General features: G+C 54.8%; 2 protein-coding genes across 2 annotated transcripts; one reads left to right on the top strand and one right to left on the bottom strand.

Moving 5' to 3' along the window:
* Positions 1 to 5: 5 nt before the first annotated feature.
* CSUI_001616 (regulator of chromosome condensation repeat-containing protein) lies at positions 6 to 9,011 on the top strand (the record flags this gene model as incomplete). The annotated part of the gene is made up of 8 exons (XM_068061821.1): positions 6 to 241; positions 886 to 1,309; positions 2,365 to 2,434; positions 3,788 to 4,012; positions 5,030 to 5,276; positions 6,032 to 6,470; positions 7,196 to 7,342; positions 7,878 to 9,011. 8 exons carry the CDS (start codon positions 6 to 8, stop codon positions 9,009 to 9,011), a joined length of 2,922 nt encoding a protein of 973 aa, XP_067926204.1.
* A 5,152-nt stretch (positions 9,012 to 14,163) lies between these two features.
* On the bottom strand, positions 14,164 to 16,785 carry CSUI_001615 (pre-mrna splicing factor). The gene has a single exon (XM_068061820.1). It carries the CDS (start codon positions 16,194 to 16,196, stop codon positions 14,757 to 14,759), a length of 1,440 nt encoding a protein of 479 aa, XP_067926203.1. The 5' UTR covers positions 16,197 to 16,785; the 3' UTR covers positions 14,164 to 14,756.
* Positions 16,786 to 16,873: the final 88 nt, after the last annotated feature.

The following is a 16,873-nucleotide window of genomic DNA, read 5'->3' as shown; positions in this document are numbered from 1 at the left end:
TCAAAATGAACCGGCTGGTAGAGGTCGATCCTCAAGACAAGGGTATCCTTGTTTCAAAATCCGAGCTTATTGTGGTCAATGGAGGAGCATGTGACTTCTACACCATCAGCTTGGCCGAAAGAGTAGAAACGCCTGTGGTGATTTCTATTCGCGCAACATATGGCGAGGTCGCCGTCTGCCCTGACACTCTACAGATCAAACCAGAGGAATACAATAAACTGCGCAGAATTGTTGTTGTCGGGTACGTTTCGCAAGACTGAAGCAGTGCGAAGCAGCGGTGACGTCTTTGTCGGGACTCGGGATTTCGGGGGCGGATGCTTTCGTCCCTTCCACTAGTTGCTTACGTCTCGTAGTGCCACCCTCGTAGGGGGTCCTACGAGGAGTTTTCTCGTGTGAGGGTTGTACGAATTTCTTAGTTTAGCCCAGGCTGGGTGTCACCCAAACCTCGAGGGGGGGAGGCGTGTATAGGTATGCTTTAGACTTAGTCTCGGCTCACTCGTGATTGTGGTTTGCCGTGCGAGTAAGCGAGGGTCTGTCAACTCGTTTTTGAGACAGCGGTGCTTATTGTGCGGGCTCCGGTCCGCAAAAGGACTGCGCCTACGATCCGTCTGCCCTCCAGGCGCGGGTCGAGACACGCTTCACGCAGCAGAAAGCGTACTCGGTTACGGGGAAGATGCGATTTCTCCGTTCGGGAAAGGGCACTGTGGTGGATGGTTCAGTCCTCTCAACAACACACGTCCCCGTTGCAGTAGACACTTACAGGGGAAAACAGAAAGCCCGAGCGTTTGTACGCAGAAAAGGAAAAAAGACCTGCCTGTCGAACATAGCAACCCTAGCGACGTTGTGCGGCTCTGTGTCTTCGCCTTGTGTTATCAATACTCTTAGGGGCAAGCCACGAGAGGCGTCTGACGCCACAGAGGAGGACAGCAGTCGGACAGAGCTCCTGCACTACGTAACGAGCAAGTCATCTGTCTACGACGGCTTCGCTTTTCGTTTGGCAGTCTCTCTCGTGTCCACAAGTGGTTCGTTTCTTCGATCTTTCGGATCAAATTTACACTATCAGCTCGCCCACGACACTACGAACAAAAAATGTCAAACAAATCCCCACAAGGTCCGCGCACAAAGGACGTCAAAAGCTGACAGCCTCGTGGCGAAGCCAGTTTCTCACAAAGCAGACACGTGTGCTGACGAGAGGAATCAACAGCTGGGGGGTGGGGCTACCGTCTCGTTGTCTGTCTGTCTGTGCAGTCACCCAGGGCACTTCATAGAAATGCACGAGCAGAAAGCTTCCGTGGGCGCTGCACATGAAGTGAGCCCAGCCGGCCTGGAGACGGTCAGGGCCCGGGAAGTGATAAGTGTTGTCACATGGGGACGGCAGAGACACGGGCTGGCCCTGAGCTCAGAACCTGCTGCGGGTGCCTCCGCGCCTTAGCTGGAAGGTCCCTTTGTCAGCTGATCGGGTGTGTTTTTCCTTTCCTCATGCCTGGCCTGTGTGACACTGTCAGCTCACCGGCCTTCCAGCGAAGACTGTCGTGCCCCAGATTTCGAGCGGCGCGAGACACGCTTGCGCTGTTCTTCAAGATGGTACTTTATACGGGTGGGGAGATGGCAGTGATGGACAGCTCGGTTTCCCTCTTCCCTCGACGACTGCTGGGTTGATAGGGAGGTCACGAGCGCGCTCCGTCCCCAGGTCTTCCGTGGCTGTGGGCTCAGTGCCTAGGGCAGAAAGCTGCGCTGGTGGTGCCACAGACAAGGCGGCAGTAGTAGGAGTGGCAACAGTTGCAGGCAATAGGGGGTCGCTGTCAGTAGAACCGCAGGCACGCAGAGAATCCGGTCACGCCGCCAGTCTCATCCAGTCTCGGCTGCCAACCGGCCGTACCGCCACCGGGAGCGTTATCGTGCCCGTTCCCCGCATCATTTCGGCGCTAGAAGGAGAGTTCGTAGTGCAAGTGAGTGCTACCTGGCGTCCGGCAACCAAAAAAGAAGGGGCAGCGTGCCACACCCTGAAAGCTGTTCAGCATGCACACGGACAATCCGAACAACGGAGTAGCGGCAAAGCGTTTTGTTAGCCGATTGAAACCGGGTCGCATTTTTCTGTGCAGATGGCCGTGTGTAGGGCGAGTTTGAATAGCATCTACCAGTTTTCAGTCAATAGTTATTCAGCCTTCGCACCCTTAAAGACGAACAAGCAGATCAACCCCCCCCAGGTGGTTTTGGGACTGAAGCAGTTGATGGCCAGCCACTACGGTTGGGCAGGCGACAAGCATGTATCCACTGTGACGAGCCGTGGACAGTCAGCAGCTCGACATCTTTGTAACAACGAAGCTGGGGAATGTGCTTTCGCTGTCATTTCGTTGCTTTCAGGTAGGCTGCGGAGAAGCCCACACATTGGTTCTGACTCTGCAAGGCAGCATCTACGCCTTCGGAGACTCTCGTAAGCACCGCCTACAGCTGACGTGGCTTTGCAGATGGGACACTGCCGGGCATACTGGAAGAAACATGAAGGACGTGCAGATTCCTAGCATGTAGCAAGCGTGGGTAGCCAGTAAATTATCATCGTGAGCGATTGCAGGCGAATCGCCCAGTAAAATAGCTGCACGAGCGGAACCGGATAACAGGAACACGTTGCCAGTGAGGGTGTACGGGCGTTGAGGCTAACCCTAGAACTAGAAAGTCTCTCAAGGGTAGCCGGAAACTGCAGTGCCATTTCTCCGTTGCGAAAGAATGCAGTCTCTATGAATAACTCGCAATCAGTTCCCGCAGAGATTAGGGCCACAACGCTTCGCGCACTATGCACTTTCCCGAGGTGGTAGCATCATCGGCCCAAGAAGTTGCAACAGGCACTCCGGGTCAAACGCAGAATAATCCCATCTGCGGCCTTATACCAGCGAACACGAAGGGCTGCACTCAGGCCTATAGAGCCACCGCACGGACAAGTGACTTCCAGTGTTGGGGTATTCCCTTGTCCGGCGTATTATCTTGGACCGAAACGGGAGTGCTACAATTTCTGCTTGCTTGAGTAGACGCTTTACGTACAGCTGACTTCCATCGGCTCGTCTAAACAACTGCAACTGCGAAACATCACCTACACCACTGAACCTTGGAACTTATTCGAGACAGCCTCACTGGCCCCGAGTTGCAGACAATGAGCCATACACAGCCGGGAATGCGGCCCGGCGCCGCAGTTCAGCACAAGGTCTAGCAAGCCGTTGAGCAGAAAACCCAGATCTGCACACCGATCTCTCATACTTCTGAATTGCTAGCAACGCAACAGCACACCAAGCTATGGGAGTACGAGAATACAAAACAAGGGCGTGGACTGTAAAGTCGCTCACCAAAAGACCGCTGAGTACACTGGCCAGCACAAAAGAATAACTCGTCTCAGATTCTGAAGGCGAAGAGGCTACGGAGTCGAAGGACTGCACAAAAAAGTACAACTGGGCCCTTTGGTGCCCCGATTCTTTGTCAACTCCTGTTTTCTCACCTCTGACGCACTCGATGCCGCTCGGCATAGACTGCGCCCTGAACCCGTACCGTATGTGGCATTGCTTGGTCTTGGGCTTATGTCCTAAATTCCCACCTGTTCCGTTTATCGGCCGCAGTCGCACTCCGTCCCCGGAGACTCAAATCCACTGAGCTGCGGTGTCCTAACTGCACAGAGCGTACTGATGGGACGGGCTTAGATCGTAATGACTAATGCTTCCCGGGCAAGGTTACCAGGCAGCCTGGTATTGGACTCAGTAGTAACGAAGGCATCGATTTACTTATGAATTTTCCTTCCGCCAAGGTGGTGCGACACGTGTGCGCTCATCTCCAGAAAATGGACGACTAGGTATTGGCCCAGCTCCGGCAAGCTTGGCCCCCTGCCCCTCCATTGAGAGAGAAGTTGGAGTCCTGCCTAGCCAACACGGCGGAGGACAGCTGTATGCAAGCTACTCGACACCTCAGCTATTAACCGGGATACCGAAGGTCCGCAAGATCAGCGTTGGAGGTGCATTCAGCGCCTGCATAGGTCCGTGACGCTGCACGGCACATTGTAAACAGAAGGTCAGGTTCAGAGTCTGTCGGATTCGTCCAAGTTGGCCAGCTGGAACGACCGTCGAATGCTACGACTAGGCCAGAGGCATTAATTACATCCGTGCGAAGGCCTCCCTTCTTGCCGGAAAAGGCAGTTCCGCTGCACCAAGCTGGGTGACATCGGCATTCGTCACCACAGCCCGCAGCACAACGTATCTGTCGTGACGGATACCGGCTCACTCCTGTGTAGCGTGTGGCTGGGGAGAGGGCTTGTATCAGAAGTACATGTCAGATATGAACAGGACCGTAGTGGGCTGCTACACGGCTCTATCCGACTCTGGACACTATCCACAGAGCGACAGCGGGGGTAGGCCCGTGAATTTCCCCCTCTCAGTTCCGCTCTTCACCAGAGGCTTTTTGCTTGTCAGCTTGGCCGCTGTGTGGGGCTTTCTGCTTCCCGCTGTGCCGATCTCTGCGGCCAGACGAACGTGACTGCTTGTACACCTGGGGCTCTAACGCGACGGGTCAACTTGGACAAGGCCACACGCAAGATATCTGGCAACCTCGGAAGGTTGAAACTATCAAGTCGCCTCTGTTACAAGTACGCCCGCCTGAAACAGCGACCCCATAAAGTACTGATGGTGCATCTGTTCATGTCTGCAAAACAGTCCGACCGTGCGTCGCCAGTCCATGTTTTGCTCCACCCTTCAGTATGTGTTCGGCCGGGTCTGTACCCCAGGAGACGACACGCCTCATCAAAGGGCGCTGATTCTTTTTTCGTTAAAGCCCGTCGCTTCTTTTCTCTGTCGCTCTCCCCATGCCCCGACGCTAGTGTGGCTCTGTGCAATTGCTTCAACTTCAACAGTAACTCCAAGTATAACCCGCCACGAAGCGGACTCCGTGTAGGCGGGTGCGCGTTGTGCGTACCGAGAAAGCCAGGACACAAGAGCGCAGTTGGACAGGCAGAAGCGGAACTGGAGTTTGGACAGCACTTGCACGCTCGAGCTTTCAGGGCCGCGGGAGAAGCGTCCAGTTTTTGTGACCAGCGACGGGGGGGCTGCATGTAGCTGCAGCAAGACGTCGGAGAAGATAAATGGAGTGCATTCGCGCGTCGGGGAACCCCGGTGCTTGTTACAGGCAAGCTGCGGAAAAAACCACATGGTCATTTTAACATACGAGGGAGATGTCTTCGCAACAGGCCAAGGCGAGGACGGACGCCTTGGCCTGGGCGATACGCACAGCCGGCATCTGTTTGAGCGGTGAGTAAGCCTTCCTCTTTTTCACGGCAGGCTAAAGTGCTAGTTCGCCAAACGCTAGTTATATCTCATCGCCCAAGGAGATGCTACGCTTCTGGTTCTGAACACTTGGACTGCAGAGAAAAGGAGCGCAGCTACAAAGACTTCCACGCTCGGCCGCAGATAAGCTGTGGCCGATCGAAACGTTGCTTTTGCGCGCTCGCCAGATCTTCCGCAGAGAATCTCGGCAGTATAGCAGGTCTCTTCCCGTGCCTCAATGCACAATCCCCTGTTCTCCATAGTGTGTCAGGTACACGCGCAGACTGCAATGTGATACGGCTCACCGGAGTGCCGCGACATAACTCCACTGAGTCATTTAGTCATACTCGCTTTCCAGCTAGACTCCGGTCCAGAGCGGGCAATCCGTAAACGGGGACCGGAGCTAGGATGATTACGGAGCGAGTCAACCGGACCCAGACTGAAACCAGGTTATCGATGATTCACCATGGTTGAGCTTCCCGGCGTGTGCTGCTTTCTAGCACCGGTTGTAGGCGCTCCAAGCTTGGCTGGAGCAGCTGTCTTCAACGCGCAGATCTCGGGAATGCTTTTTCTTTGGAGGTGCGATCGTCCTCCTCGCGGGTTTTCTGTATCACGTGGCGTATGCCGGGCCTTACAGCGCTTCTGCGGTGGATAAAGGCCCCGTGCTCTATGCTGCCTCGAGCCGGCATGCCTTCTTGTCATGACATTCTAGTTTTCTGTTGATGCTCTTTCCGCCGCAGTATTAAAACTCTCCCCCCGGTCCGCTTCGTCTGCGCGGGTGGAGCCCATTCCGCAGCCTTGGACTCCAACCTCCGCGTGTGGACATGGGGAAGCAACTGTTGTGGCCAGCTGGGATTATCCAACTGGCAACCTTCCAATGCTTTTCTGATCGCTTCGTCAGCCGCCAAAACAGCGGCTGCCGCCGCCATCAGCTCTGCCGACGCTGGCGGAAGCCCCGAAGAGATTGCTGCTCTTGCAGCTGCTGCAGCAGCCACAGCTCTCCGGGGCGCGCTGGATGGGGATCGAGCCTTGCTGGAGGAGATTAGATCTAAGCGCCACGACCTCAGTCGGCGAACAGAGGAGAAGATTAAGCGCGTGAGAGGAGACGGCTCTCGTGAAGGCATTTTGACGGCTTACTCGTGCCCGGACGGCTACGAGAGTATGTGTGTGAAGCCACAAGTAAGGTGGGCTAAGAGCGGAAGCAGTCCTGTGCGGGCGCAAGGAAACGCAGCCCCCAGGACAGAGCGTGGACGGCCCCGGACACTCTGGATGTCGAGCCTTGTTCAGTGAAACCCTCGTATGACTCCAGCCCTAGTGTGCTGCATCTGCCTTTTCTGTCTACATGAGCGTACTGTTTTCTTCGCGTGCTCTCACCATTCCGAAGCACATTCGGGTACCAACTCACTAATACGTTCGCAGTTCCCTTGAAAGCCAGCTTCCTGCAGTTGCCAGTCTCCGCCACGCGAGTCCAAAATATTTGAACCCCTGTCCTGGGCACTTGCCGTGCCAACAAGCTACTCGGACCCAAATCTGATGGTGACCAAGTGACACCTCAGATGCTGCCCTTTTCGCATCTTGGCTGGGATGGCTGATCTGTTGTGCTGTGGAGAGCGGGATAAAGAAAGACGTAGCAGATGCTGCGCCAACTCAACACTATTCTGAATGAGTCGCTTCGGCTTTTAGCTGTCTGTTTCAGTCTCTCATTCATTGTCAGGCGTAAGAGCAGAATGCTATGGGAGTGCAATATTTACTTGTGTTAGTTTCCCTGCAAGCGGCTGATACCCGAGGCCGCGAAAGGTCCGCTGGTTGTTCGCTGTCAGCATGACGTCAAGATGTTTGCTCCTCTGCCACGGCCTGGAGCAATCCGAGTAGTGTGCTTTGTGTATTTGCTTCCGTGCCCTCAGATTGTCGAGTTTCTTCGAGACAAGAAAGTCGTCACTCTTGCTCTCGGATCCCTCTACTCGCTTGCCGTCACTATACGCGGCTTCGTCTACGCGTGGGGCAGCCACGAGCAAGGGCAATTAGGCTTGCCAGATCGCCTCGACAACCAGGTATCCCAACACATGCCTTAGACGAATCTCGTCCAAGCGGGCTTACCATTCGTGTCCCCGGAGCGAAGTAAAGGCAGCGCCGTGCCAGGCACCGCATGATGACGCTGCGAACCACATCGCGAGTGGCACTGGCTTTGTTCGAACTATTGCCGCCCTCGGCTACTGTTAGCTCAGACGCTCGGAGAGAGCTACCTCTCCCAAAGGCTTCGCCGAGAGCGCGGCAGTTGCACGGGGAAGGTGCGCACGCCTGCTCAGCTCAAAATCCCTACAACAGAACCTCGGTGGTCAGGATTGTTTGGTGAGAGAAATCGACGAGGTCTGACTGGCGTGCACACTTCTTTACAGTAACATCATCTGCCAGATCCTTTCTGTGGCTCCTGCAAGTCCTCGATGCCCGCGAACCTACGCAACCAGACGCCACTCTCCTCGATAGGTAGCTGCATGCAGTTCTGTTCTCCCCGAGGTGAAGAAAGGAGAGAAGATGGTTCTTTGCACGCTGTCATCGCCGATTTTGTTTCTCTGTGATGCTTTCCAGCCCATGCCAGTCCTGGTTCCTTCGTTCCTCTTCTCGCCGGCGGTACAAGTTTTCGCGAGCCCATGTAGCAACTGCAGCTTCGTTTCTTCAGCTGCTGAAGTACTCAATCCGCACATTTCCGTTTCGCTCTCAAACTCGCCAGTAAGCGCTTGTTCCCCGACACCAGCTGTTACTCCATCTCGCAGTTGGAGCCCGACGGCCGGCTCGAGCGGCCTGCCAGATGCACGTAGCGAGACAGGAGGCAGCGCCACTTCTCTACGCCCGACACCGGCAGATGGCAGCGAGCTTTTATCGAATAAGGCATCCAGCATGAGCCTTGTCTCTCCGGGAGCCGTGGGACAACCAATACCCTCCGAGGACGGCGGGCCTCCATTTTCCAAAGGCGGGCCCGGAAGAGGCCCACAAACAGGGGTAGAGGCAAAAGCAGATAGTCCAGAACGGAAGTCCGGACACCGACTCCTGAAGAGTACTTGTCGGAGAGCACGACAAGACACCAATGAAGACGCGTCTCCAAGGTGGCATAAGGGACGGAATGGAGAAAAGGTCACCTTTCCTCGACCTAGCGAACGCGCACGAGATAATTCAACCGTAGCTAAGGAACTGGAGAGCGACAGCAGTACGAGATACCGCAGTGAAAACATCTCCGGAAGACACGGCTCTTCGAGGAGCCCGACTAAGAGTCCGGACCCAGGGACTGCTGCGTCTTCTCACCCGCTACAACCCGGGTCCCCCAAGCAGCATTCTCGAGCTGAGCGGCCGGCTGGGGGAACAGCTACACCTACCAGCCCTCAGGCCAAGTGGTACACTCTCGACAGAAGGAGTGTTTTCAACTCGGGTCACAGTCGACGCAGCTGCGATGGCTGCAGTAAAGACGCGTACATGTGTGGAAGCCCAGGAAGCGACGCCCTAGACAATTGCCAACCGAACGATGAAGACAGACGGCGTTTGTTACCGGAGTGGAAGGGAGAAGAAGGCACTCCCGACAGTGAAGGAGGACAAGCAGCCACTGGAAAATCTTCAAGGCAAGATGACGATGCGGCAGCTGCGGCGCTCCGGATCGCGGAACAAAGAAGGGTCGGGCATGCCAGCTGCACTGGCGGTTCCTTTGGTCCGAAAAACATAGCAACATCGTGAGTCCGAAAAGACATGTGAAGGCCCAACGAGGCTGTATCCACGTCCTTGTTGTCCGCTCTCTGCACCTGCAAGTGCCAACGTATCTGCAAAAGAACCGACAAGCGGTAGTGTACAGAGCAGAAAGACTAAAGTGGTCAAAAATATAAACCGAGTCAAGAACCTCGACCACAGACATGCCGGGGTGAAGCCCACACAAGAAGCCTTGAACGTTACCGGGAATGCCGTGCTTGTGCAGTTCGGAAACAGAGCAAGTCCCACTGCTCAAGTTAGGACTGCGCGAGTGCGCTACGATTGCTCCATTCCTCTTCAAGACAGAGGAAGGCCGAACGCGGTTTCCTGGTTGCCAGATGAGGGACAGCTAGGCAGCTGCCGGATGCACGGCTGTATCAGCCGTGCATCCGGCAGCAGCCCTGTTGGTAAGGACATTGACTGGACTAAGCTCAGTCCATTCACGAACGTGCACTACGAAAGCGCACTGGGGGAATTCACTTCGAAGAGATCATGTCCTGTGAACCTGTGGGGCCGCGAATAACGATCTCTTGGACACGTGGCCTTGACGTGCGCACGGTATCGATGGACTTCACTGGGCTCCAGTGAAGCCCGTGTAAAGCCCCAGGTCTGCGGAGGCTATGTTTTCCGGTTAGACATTCATCTGAGTCGTCTTAGTCATCTTCTTCTTCATACTCTCCTTGTCACTGTCGAATGTGGTGAGTTCCATCAAGGTGTTTGGTTCGCGTGCGTGTTCCCTGTTCCGCAGCCTTGCTGATGAGTGAGTTGGCCACATCCCTCTTGGCAGCAACCAGCCTGCCTGCCCCCGCCAAGTCCCGCTCACTACACATGAGTAGCAAGATCCGTCGAGCACATAGTGGCTAGATTTGCTGTGCTGGTAAAGAAGGCGAGCTTCCTTCATCGCTCTGTCAAGCAAACTGTCATTCAGGATTTCGAAGATGTCCGAAAGCATTTGCCTGAGAGGGCGCTATGTGTGCGAACCGAGTAACTGTCGGGCTTCTGTGCTTTTCTTTTTGGGTATTATTCGGCTGTTCGCTGGCAGGTAAAAGTGACGAGCCCGGTCTTTGCTTGGTCTTTCACAAGCATGCATTGTGTCTCTAGGAGTGCTTATCGCATACCACTAGATTCTGCACACCTCGAGATGTGAACAAGGGTAATCCTGCTTGTGAGGGAAGAAGCGAGCCAGGCCACAACTCTTTGACAAAGACAGGTTGTCCCGGGAACCCTGCGCAAACCGACCAGCTTATTGCCCAGCAGGGAAACGCAAAATAACTGCGAGAAGAGGGCGTACTACTACTACAGGAAGAAAAAAAAAATAGTTCTTTTCTTCTAGAGAACAGTTCCCACCCCCACCACGCACAGCCTTACACTGCGTCCGAGGGGCCTACCGGGTCCTTGTGAACAGATTTCAGTGCGCAGACGATAACATGCTTGACGCGGCAGAAGAAGCTATGCTTGCTGTCATGGGCTTTCGTGTGATGCTTTGGCATCACTTCACTGCGTGACACCCAAACACGGAATACTCCTAAAAGAAGGCTGCAGGGAAGGCGGAGGGAGGACGCCCCCGCAGCTGAGGCAGACGTACTAGCCGAGGGAGGGGCCAGCCTCAGTGCGCGGACGAGTCGTCATCACTCGGACTCAGGCCACGAGTCAGAGCTAAAGGAGAACAAGCATTCGGTCTGTTTGGCCTTCTCAAACACGCGTTCTGGACAGGTACGGTAGCTGGTACATAAAGCTAGTGGAGAAGGAAGAAGAAGAACGCCAGTCTGCGGATCTGCGATACCGCGTGAGGCGCGGAGAAGAGCGCATGGACATTCTCAAGCGAACTGCCGCCTCCCGGCGCGAAAAAGCCCGGAAACAACCTGCAAGCACTGGAGGTCTTGGATCTGCTCGTGGTGCTTCAGGCCTGGGCGACGAAGCAGGGACTCCAAAAGCGACGAGCAGGTACAGTTTCACTGTCCAAGTAGAATCTAGTCCCTGCTACGCCCCCAGCGTGTATTAGTATGAGGGTAACATTGCAGTACACTATTTTCGGCATACCGCCCAGGTCTGTGCCCTAACTCGGCTGTCTCGTTTGCCGTTCTTCGGTTAAGCCTCGAAAGAACAGTCCACCACGACCGTTCTAGACAAGGGGGGGGCAGCGACTGAGACCAGAACAACACTTGACTGACGACTGCAGCTCGCCAGTGGTCGAGGGTGCCGCTACCGGCTTGCAGGGGTTTGAGTTCGTTGGCATGGTACACTCCCACAGGCATCAGCCGCCCAACAATTACACCACATGAATGGTGTCAGCGTTCATCGTCAGCAGAGGTCATACACTTAGGACTAGGTTCCCGCGTGAGGCCAAGTGCCCACAGTGCTGCACACGGACCAAAACCTGCCTCTGCGTCCTAGCAGCTGCGCGCACATAGCAGCGTACTCTGACGCTGAACAAATGAGGAGAACTGTACCCCGTGCGCGCAGTTTTACCCGGCAGTTGAAGAAGCCGGAAAAACGCTGGGGTTTCACGCGTGACTCCGTTGGCCCACACTCCTAGAATGAAGACGCGGCAATGCTGACTACCCAGTCACTGGCTGTCTCCTTTACTCGACAGTCAGCAGATTTGTCAGCTCCGTTCCCCAAGGTGTTCTGGACCGCCCGGCGCTCACCCTGCCCGTGCCCCAATGCCCTTCGCCGGCGACGAACAGCAGACGAAGAAAATGGACCAAGAAGGTGAGTTCTTGCCCGGTTTACTGCCGAAACTCGGCTGCCTGCCACGTAGTGCTCTCAGCCGAGATGTAACTTGTCCGCTGGAGAGCCGGTTTTGGCTTTAACAACCGGGTGACTAGCACCCCGAGTTCACAAGGCAGAAATATAAAAGCACCGCGGTCTGCGAATGCACCCGCCCGTCGATCTAGTGGGAAGCAATTTGGCTTCATGACTTGCAGTTTAACTGTTCTGACAGCATCTTAAGAAGGTGAAGCCCTCTTCTTGCCTGTGCGCAAACATCGCCCTGACTTCCTGTGTGAGTGGTGGCTCAGTTCTGCCAAAGACAAGCCCGCGTCCGAATCTTTACTGCGGCCCTGCAAGAGGAACTCCGAATCAGCTCACCCCGTGTTGTACCTGCCGGGGACCGGAGACGGCAGCACCTGTACCGGCTAACCGTCAGATCAGGTGTCTCTCCAGCCTCTTCTCCGCGGCGGGCAGGAAGCGTGAGGCTTCCGACTCCGGAGCTAGTTGGAGAGCCATAGCAGGCGCGACGGAGACACAGACCGGAGAGGCGCTCCTTCCGTTGACACTCCTCCCGCCTAGCTACTGGCCAGTAAGTGACACGCAGGCGAGTACAACACGAGCCCTGCCAAACCCAAAATGAACTGCTGCATGACAGCAGTTCAGAAAGGCCCTGCTAGAGACACGCCTGCCGTTTCTTTTTCGTTCATCTTTTTTCCACGAAGGCACGTCCATGCATTACGTTGTATCGTGGCTGGCCGGAGGTGCAGTGGAGAAGGTGCAACTCAGACAGAGCACCGCAAGTTTGTTCGGCTGTTTAGCTGGCTGGCTGCCCAAGATGAAGCCAGCAAGCGCGCGCCTCACTCAGGTTGTCTGTCTATCACTCGTGGGCCGAGATCAGCAGGCGACATACAGGAACGGCCACAAGCGTGTCACTACCATCTTGCGTCCCAGAAATAACAGAGTGACTTGATGGGAAAACACCTAACGGTCCGGACGACCCCGGTCATCAAAGCACTCCGCTTGCACCGCTGCTATTGTCATTCTGCCCTACACGCGCATATCCAACTCTCCAGCTTCGGACACTAGGCCACCTGATCCCTTACAGGGAAGCAGCAATGAACGGACGCGGCTGGATCGGCCAGCGACAGGCCTCTCTGGCGCAAGTGCCTTGTAGTAGAAGACCTTCAAATGGAGATGAGTTGTGTCGCCACTCCAACCCTCTCTCGTATTCGCAGGAGGCCGTGGTAACCGCCGCCGCGTCCGCTTGCATGTCTCCCCAGCAAAGAATACGCGGAACCGCTGCGACTGCACCCTGTGGCTGGGACTCTGCTGGTTATCGAGAAAAGACGAGTCACACTTCGTCTAGGAGTGGACAAGCAGACGGTGACTTCCTCATTCCCTGGCGCCGCTGGAATGTAGAACTACAAGAGGTCTGTTCGCCCCCAGAGGGGTTCTACTGTCAGCCAACAGACTATTGTTAACCTGTGCACAAATGGTTGCTGGGGCGTATGGCACAGAGCCACGTGATCGCAATCTCATCAGTTGAGCGTATCAGCTCAAGTATCCCAACACCTCTTGACTTGTGCGGACAACGTGCGAGGATGCCCGACGCTGCCTGATTACGATGTGAAGGACAATCAAGCACTGCAGATCCGGTCACTGCCTGACAACCAACAAATTGTGTTTCACCTCGGCAAGGGCCCCCGAGGCTCAGCTTGTCGAGCTATATGGGTTGCATTCAACGTCCTGTGTCCCCGCAGGCTACTCCTCTTCACTGCAACGCTTTCGCCTTTCGTTGCGTGTTCGTTCCCACGGAATCCTCGGCGAGGTTGTTTGCATCATGATCCAATTTCTTGAAAGGACCCCGTCCCACCATGGCCAGGCGAACCATATCCGAGGAAAGGCACTTTGAGAGCGCAGAATGACGGAGCCGTTTTCGTCATGTAGAGACATTCCCCTGCTCACTTCGCCACCATAAACCTTCGCGATAGCTTTCTCTGCTGCCGCGCTCCCGAAGTTGCTTCTCCGGCTGGTGCTTACGAGCCGTATATACTATAGTGGTGAAAAGAGGGTCTATACTTCAGCATTTCGTTTTCTAGAACAATACGACGGAGAAGCCCAACGGCGTCGCCTCCGGTTGCCCCCTGCCTCGAGCTGCCGTAGTGAGAGGGCACTGGCCACGTCAGGCAATAGTCTGGACTGAATCAGAGAGAAAACCGAAGCCTTCATGAAAATACCTGTGAACTAGGTGTTGCAAAGCTTCCTGAGTTTGGCTTGACACGGCTCTAATGCATCGAGCTGGATCTCAACTCTCAATTCTGTCTGTCGGTAATGCGAATCCAAGAAACTCGGTCACCGGCACCAGTGCCGCAACGCGCGGACAAGACACTATAGTTCTCAAAACCCGAAAAAGAGCCACTAGAGCCCAAAAAGCTCGAACACAAACCCCCACACTCACACTTGCTGACTATACTTTTCGGGGACAGAGCTGTAGACAACAGACACTCTCGTGTACTGGACACAGCCCATTCAGCTAGTTACTCCACTTGCGAAGGTGAAAAAAAGCGTCCAATGGGCTCCCGAAGACCTGGGAGTTGATAGACCGCGGCCTACTGGAGCGGATGTCGCTAAGTGCGAGAGAGCTCACAAGAAGCAGAGAGCGACGCGGGAGTCCGAAGCACGATTGCCACTACGCTGAAATAAGAAAAGCAAGGCCGAGAACTACGACAGATACCACTAGAGACAGCAGAGTACCGTGAGTTCAAAAGCTAAAACAAGCCTTGCTCAATGTCGATATGGAACAACAGAAGCTTCGCGCAACCTGACTCGAGGCGCTGACGCGGACAGCAGAGAAGATCGCTGAGCACGACTTAAGTAAATGAAGAGAACAGGTGGGTACGCAGGATATGTTTTGTTTTTGGAGAAGACACTTCAGCAAGGACGAAAAACGCAAGCTTCTGAGAAATGTTCGCCTTCCCAAAGCTCTCCTGACGTGTTCGTTCTTCCTCTTCATTTCTGTTCATCCTATTTACGAAGAGGCTTCAAGCCCAGCTCGGCTCTCAAGGCGTCCCACTCCTGGACAGACAGTGAATCATCCTTGCCTCGTTTCCTGTCCTTATCTCCTGCAGTGTAGCTGTAAGCAGGCTTTGTTTCGTGATCCTCCTTCTTTAGTCTCTTCTCTTCCCTTTCACCTTCCCGTCCCCCATCATCACGATGTCTCCGCCTCTGCCGCCTGTCCTCTCCGTCGCCCCACCTGTCGTCCTTCTTCTCCCTTCTTCTCCGTCTGTCGTCTCCATCATCAGTTTCTCCCCTGCGGCTTTTGTGCCGGTGTCTGTCGTCCGTCTCGTCCTCCTCATACTTCCTCCTCCTTCCGCCTCCCCGGTAGCCCCTGTCTTCTCCGTTTTCCTCTTTAATCCGTCTTCTCCTTCTGTCGGCGTCGTCTTCATCCTCCTCTCTTCTTCGTCTTCTTCTACTCTCCGGGTCATCCTCACCTCTCCTATCCCTTCTTATCACGGGTGTTGGGCTTCTGCTGCCCACTCCAGCACGCCGATGCTGGTGAGACCTTTCCCCGGACACACCTCCAAAATCATGTAACTCGCTATTCTTGCCTCCACCTTTCTTATGCTTTTCCTTCCATGTACCCCACTCACTCGGCCCCTGACCTTGTATAGCTGAGCCCGCCTCAGCTGCGCTAGGGTTATTTTCGAGTTCTAGCTCTTTAACTTGCTGCAGCAATTGCTGCTCCTGTTCTTGCTGTCTTTGTTTCATGCGCTGCTGAAGCACGTGTCTTTGGAGTTTCTTCTGCTGGGCCTGAAGTTTTTCCTTCTGAAGCAGCCAGAGCTGTTGTTCTCTCTCAGTCGTTGCCCCCCCTGCGATCGCTCCACCTGCGTAGACCTCTACATCATGCTCGAGGGCACTAAGCCGTGATGGAGGAAGCTCACCTTCTGCTTCAAGGACTTCTCTCTTAGGAAGGGCAGGCAAATCCACGTCCAGGAGATTCCCTTTCCGGAGACAGTCGTCTACAAACTCATCCATGCAAATGAGCGAGTATTTACCATCTGCAAGCCTCAGCCGTAGTTTACGGTAATCAGCTAGGAGAGGCTCCAACTGGAGGTACACATCACGCGCTCGGCCAGTCAAACGAAAGTAGAAAGCTGCGACGGCGCGCAGATATTTGAATTGCTCTTGCTTGATGAACTCCAATATGATTTCCTCCTCCGGCTGAATCTGCAGAAGCTTCAGCACAATGCAGAGAAATGGTGCTGGGTGGCGCTTTCCACCGTACGTACCTCCTACGTATGTCAGAGCCACACACGGGTCTATGACTGTCTCTGCTGTTACCGCAAAGCACTGCTCCTTCCAGAAGTTACACTCGTATATTTTCCTCCGTACGATCCGAGAAACTAAGTTCTGAGGGTTGAAGCCTCGAATCTGGTGCGCCACTGGGTCGGTGCGGTTGGCCATTGTGACGACGACAAGAAACTCAAAAAAAAAGATGAAGACGATGCAGGTAACCGGGCGCGAGGAGCGGGCTCAAGACACAGCTGGGCCGCTCCGATCAATACGAGCGCTACAGTCTCGACTGCTTCCCTTTACAACGAAGGCAAAACTGGACATGCAACAAAGAAAGCACGATATGCCCGAGCCGACGCGTCCAGAGTAAGGGCTGTTCACTCAGAAGTAGCAAGGGGCAGCACTCGTTGAGTTACCAGAGCCGCATAGCGCACGACCACAAGTGCGTCGATGCGGGTCGACCCTTCTTGGCGCGTCGAAACACCTGCATGGCCCGGAATTGCGACTGCTGTGAGAAAAAGACCCCCTTCTTCGACAAGTGCTCACGCGGCAAACGAAGAGTAGCATCTGAGCCCTCAAGTGTATTTCTGCAAAGCCATCTGGAGACAAAAAGTAAACGCACCACCGTCCACAAGGCGTTTTGAGAGAAAGCCGACTGGCGCCTCGAGAAACTCTGAGATATTGAAGGACACACTGGTAATGCCAGGAAATGACTAGTGAGTTCCTCTACACCCCCCAGACCGGAGACAGGAGTGCTCTTTCACTGACCTTAAGCCCCGCCGAGACAAAGCGTTTTCTTCAGCGCGCCTGGAGAAAACCTCCCGAAGATGCATGGGACAAACGGAACA

This window comes from Cystoisospora suis (assembly GCF_002600585.1).
Source record: "Cystoisospora suis strain Wien I chromosome Unknown contig_654, whole genome shotgun sequence".
NCBI lineage: Eukaryota > Apicomplexa > Conoidasida > Eucoccidiorida > Sarcocystidae > Cystoisospora > Cystoisospora suis.
This window is presented reverse-complemented; position numbering and strand designations above follow the sequence as displayed.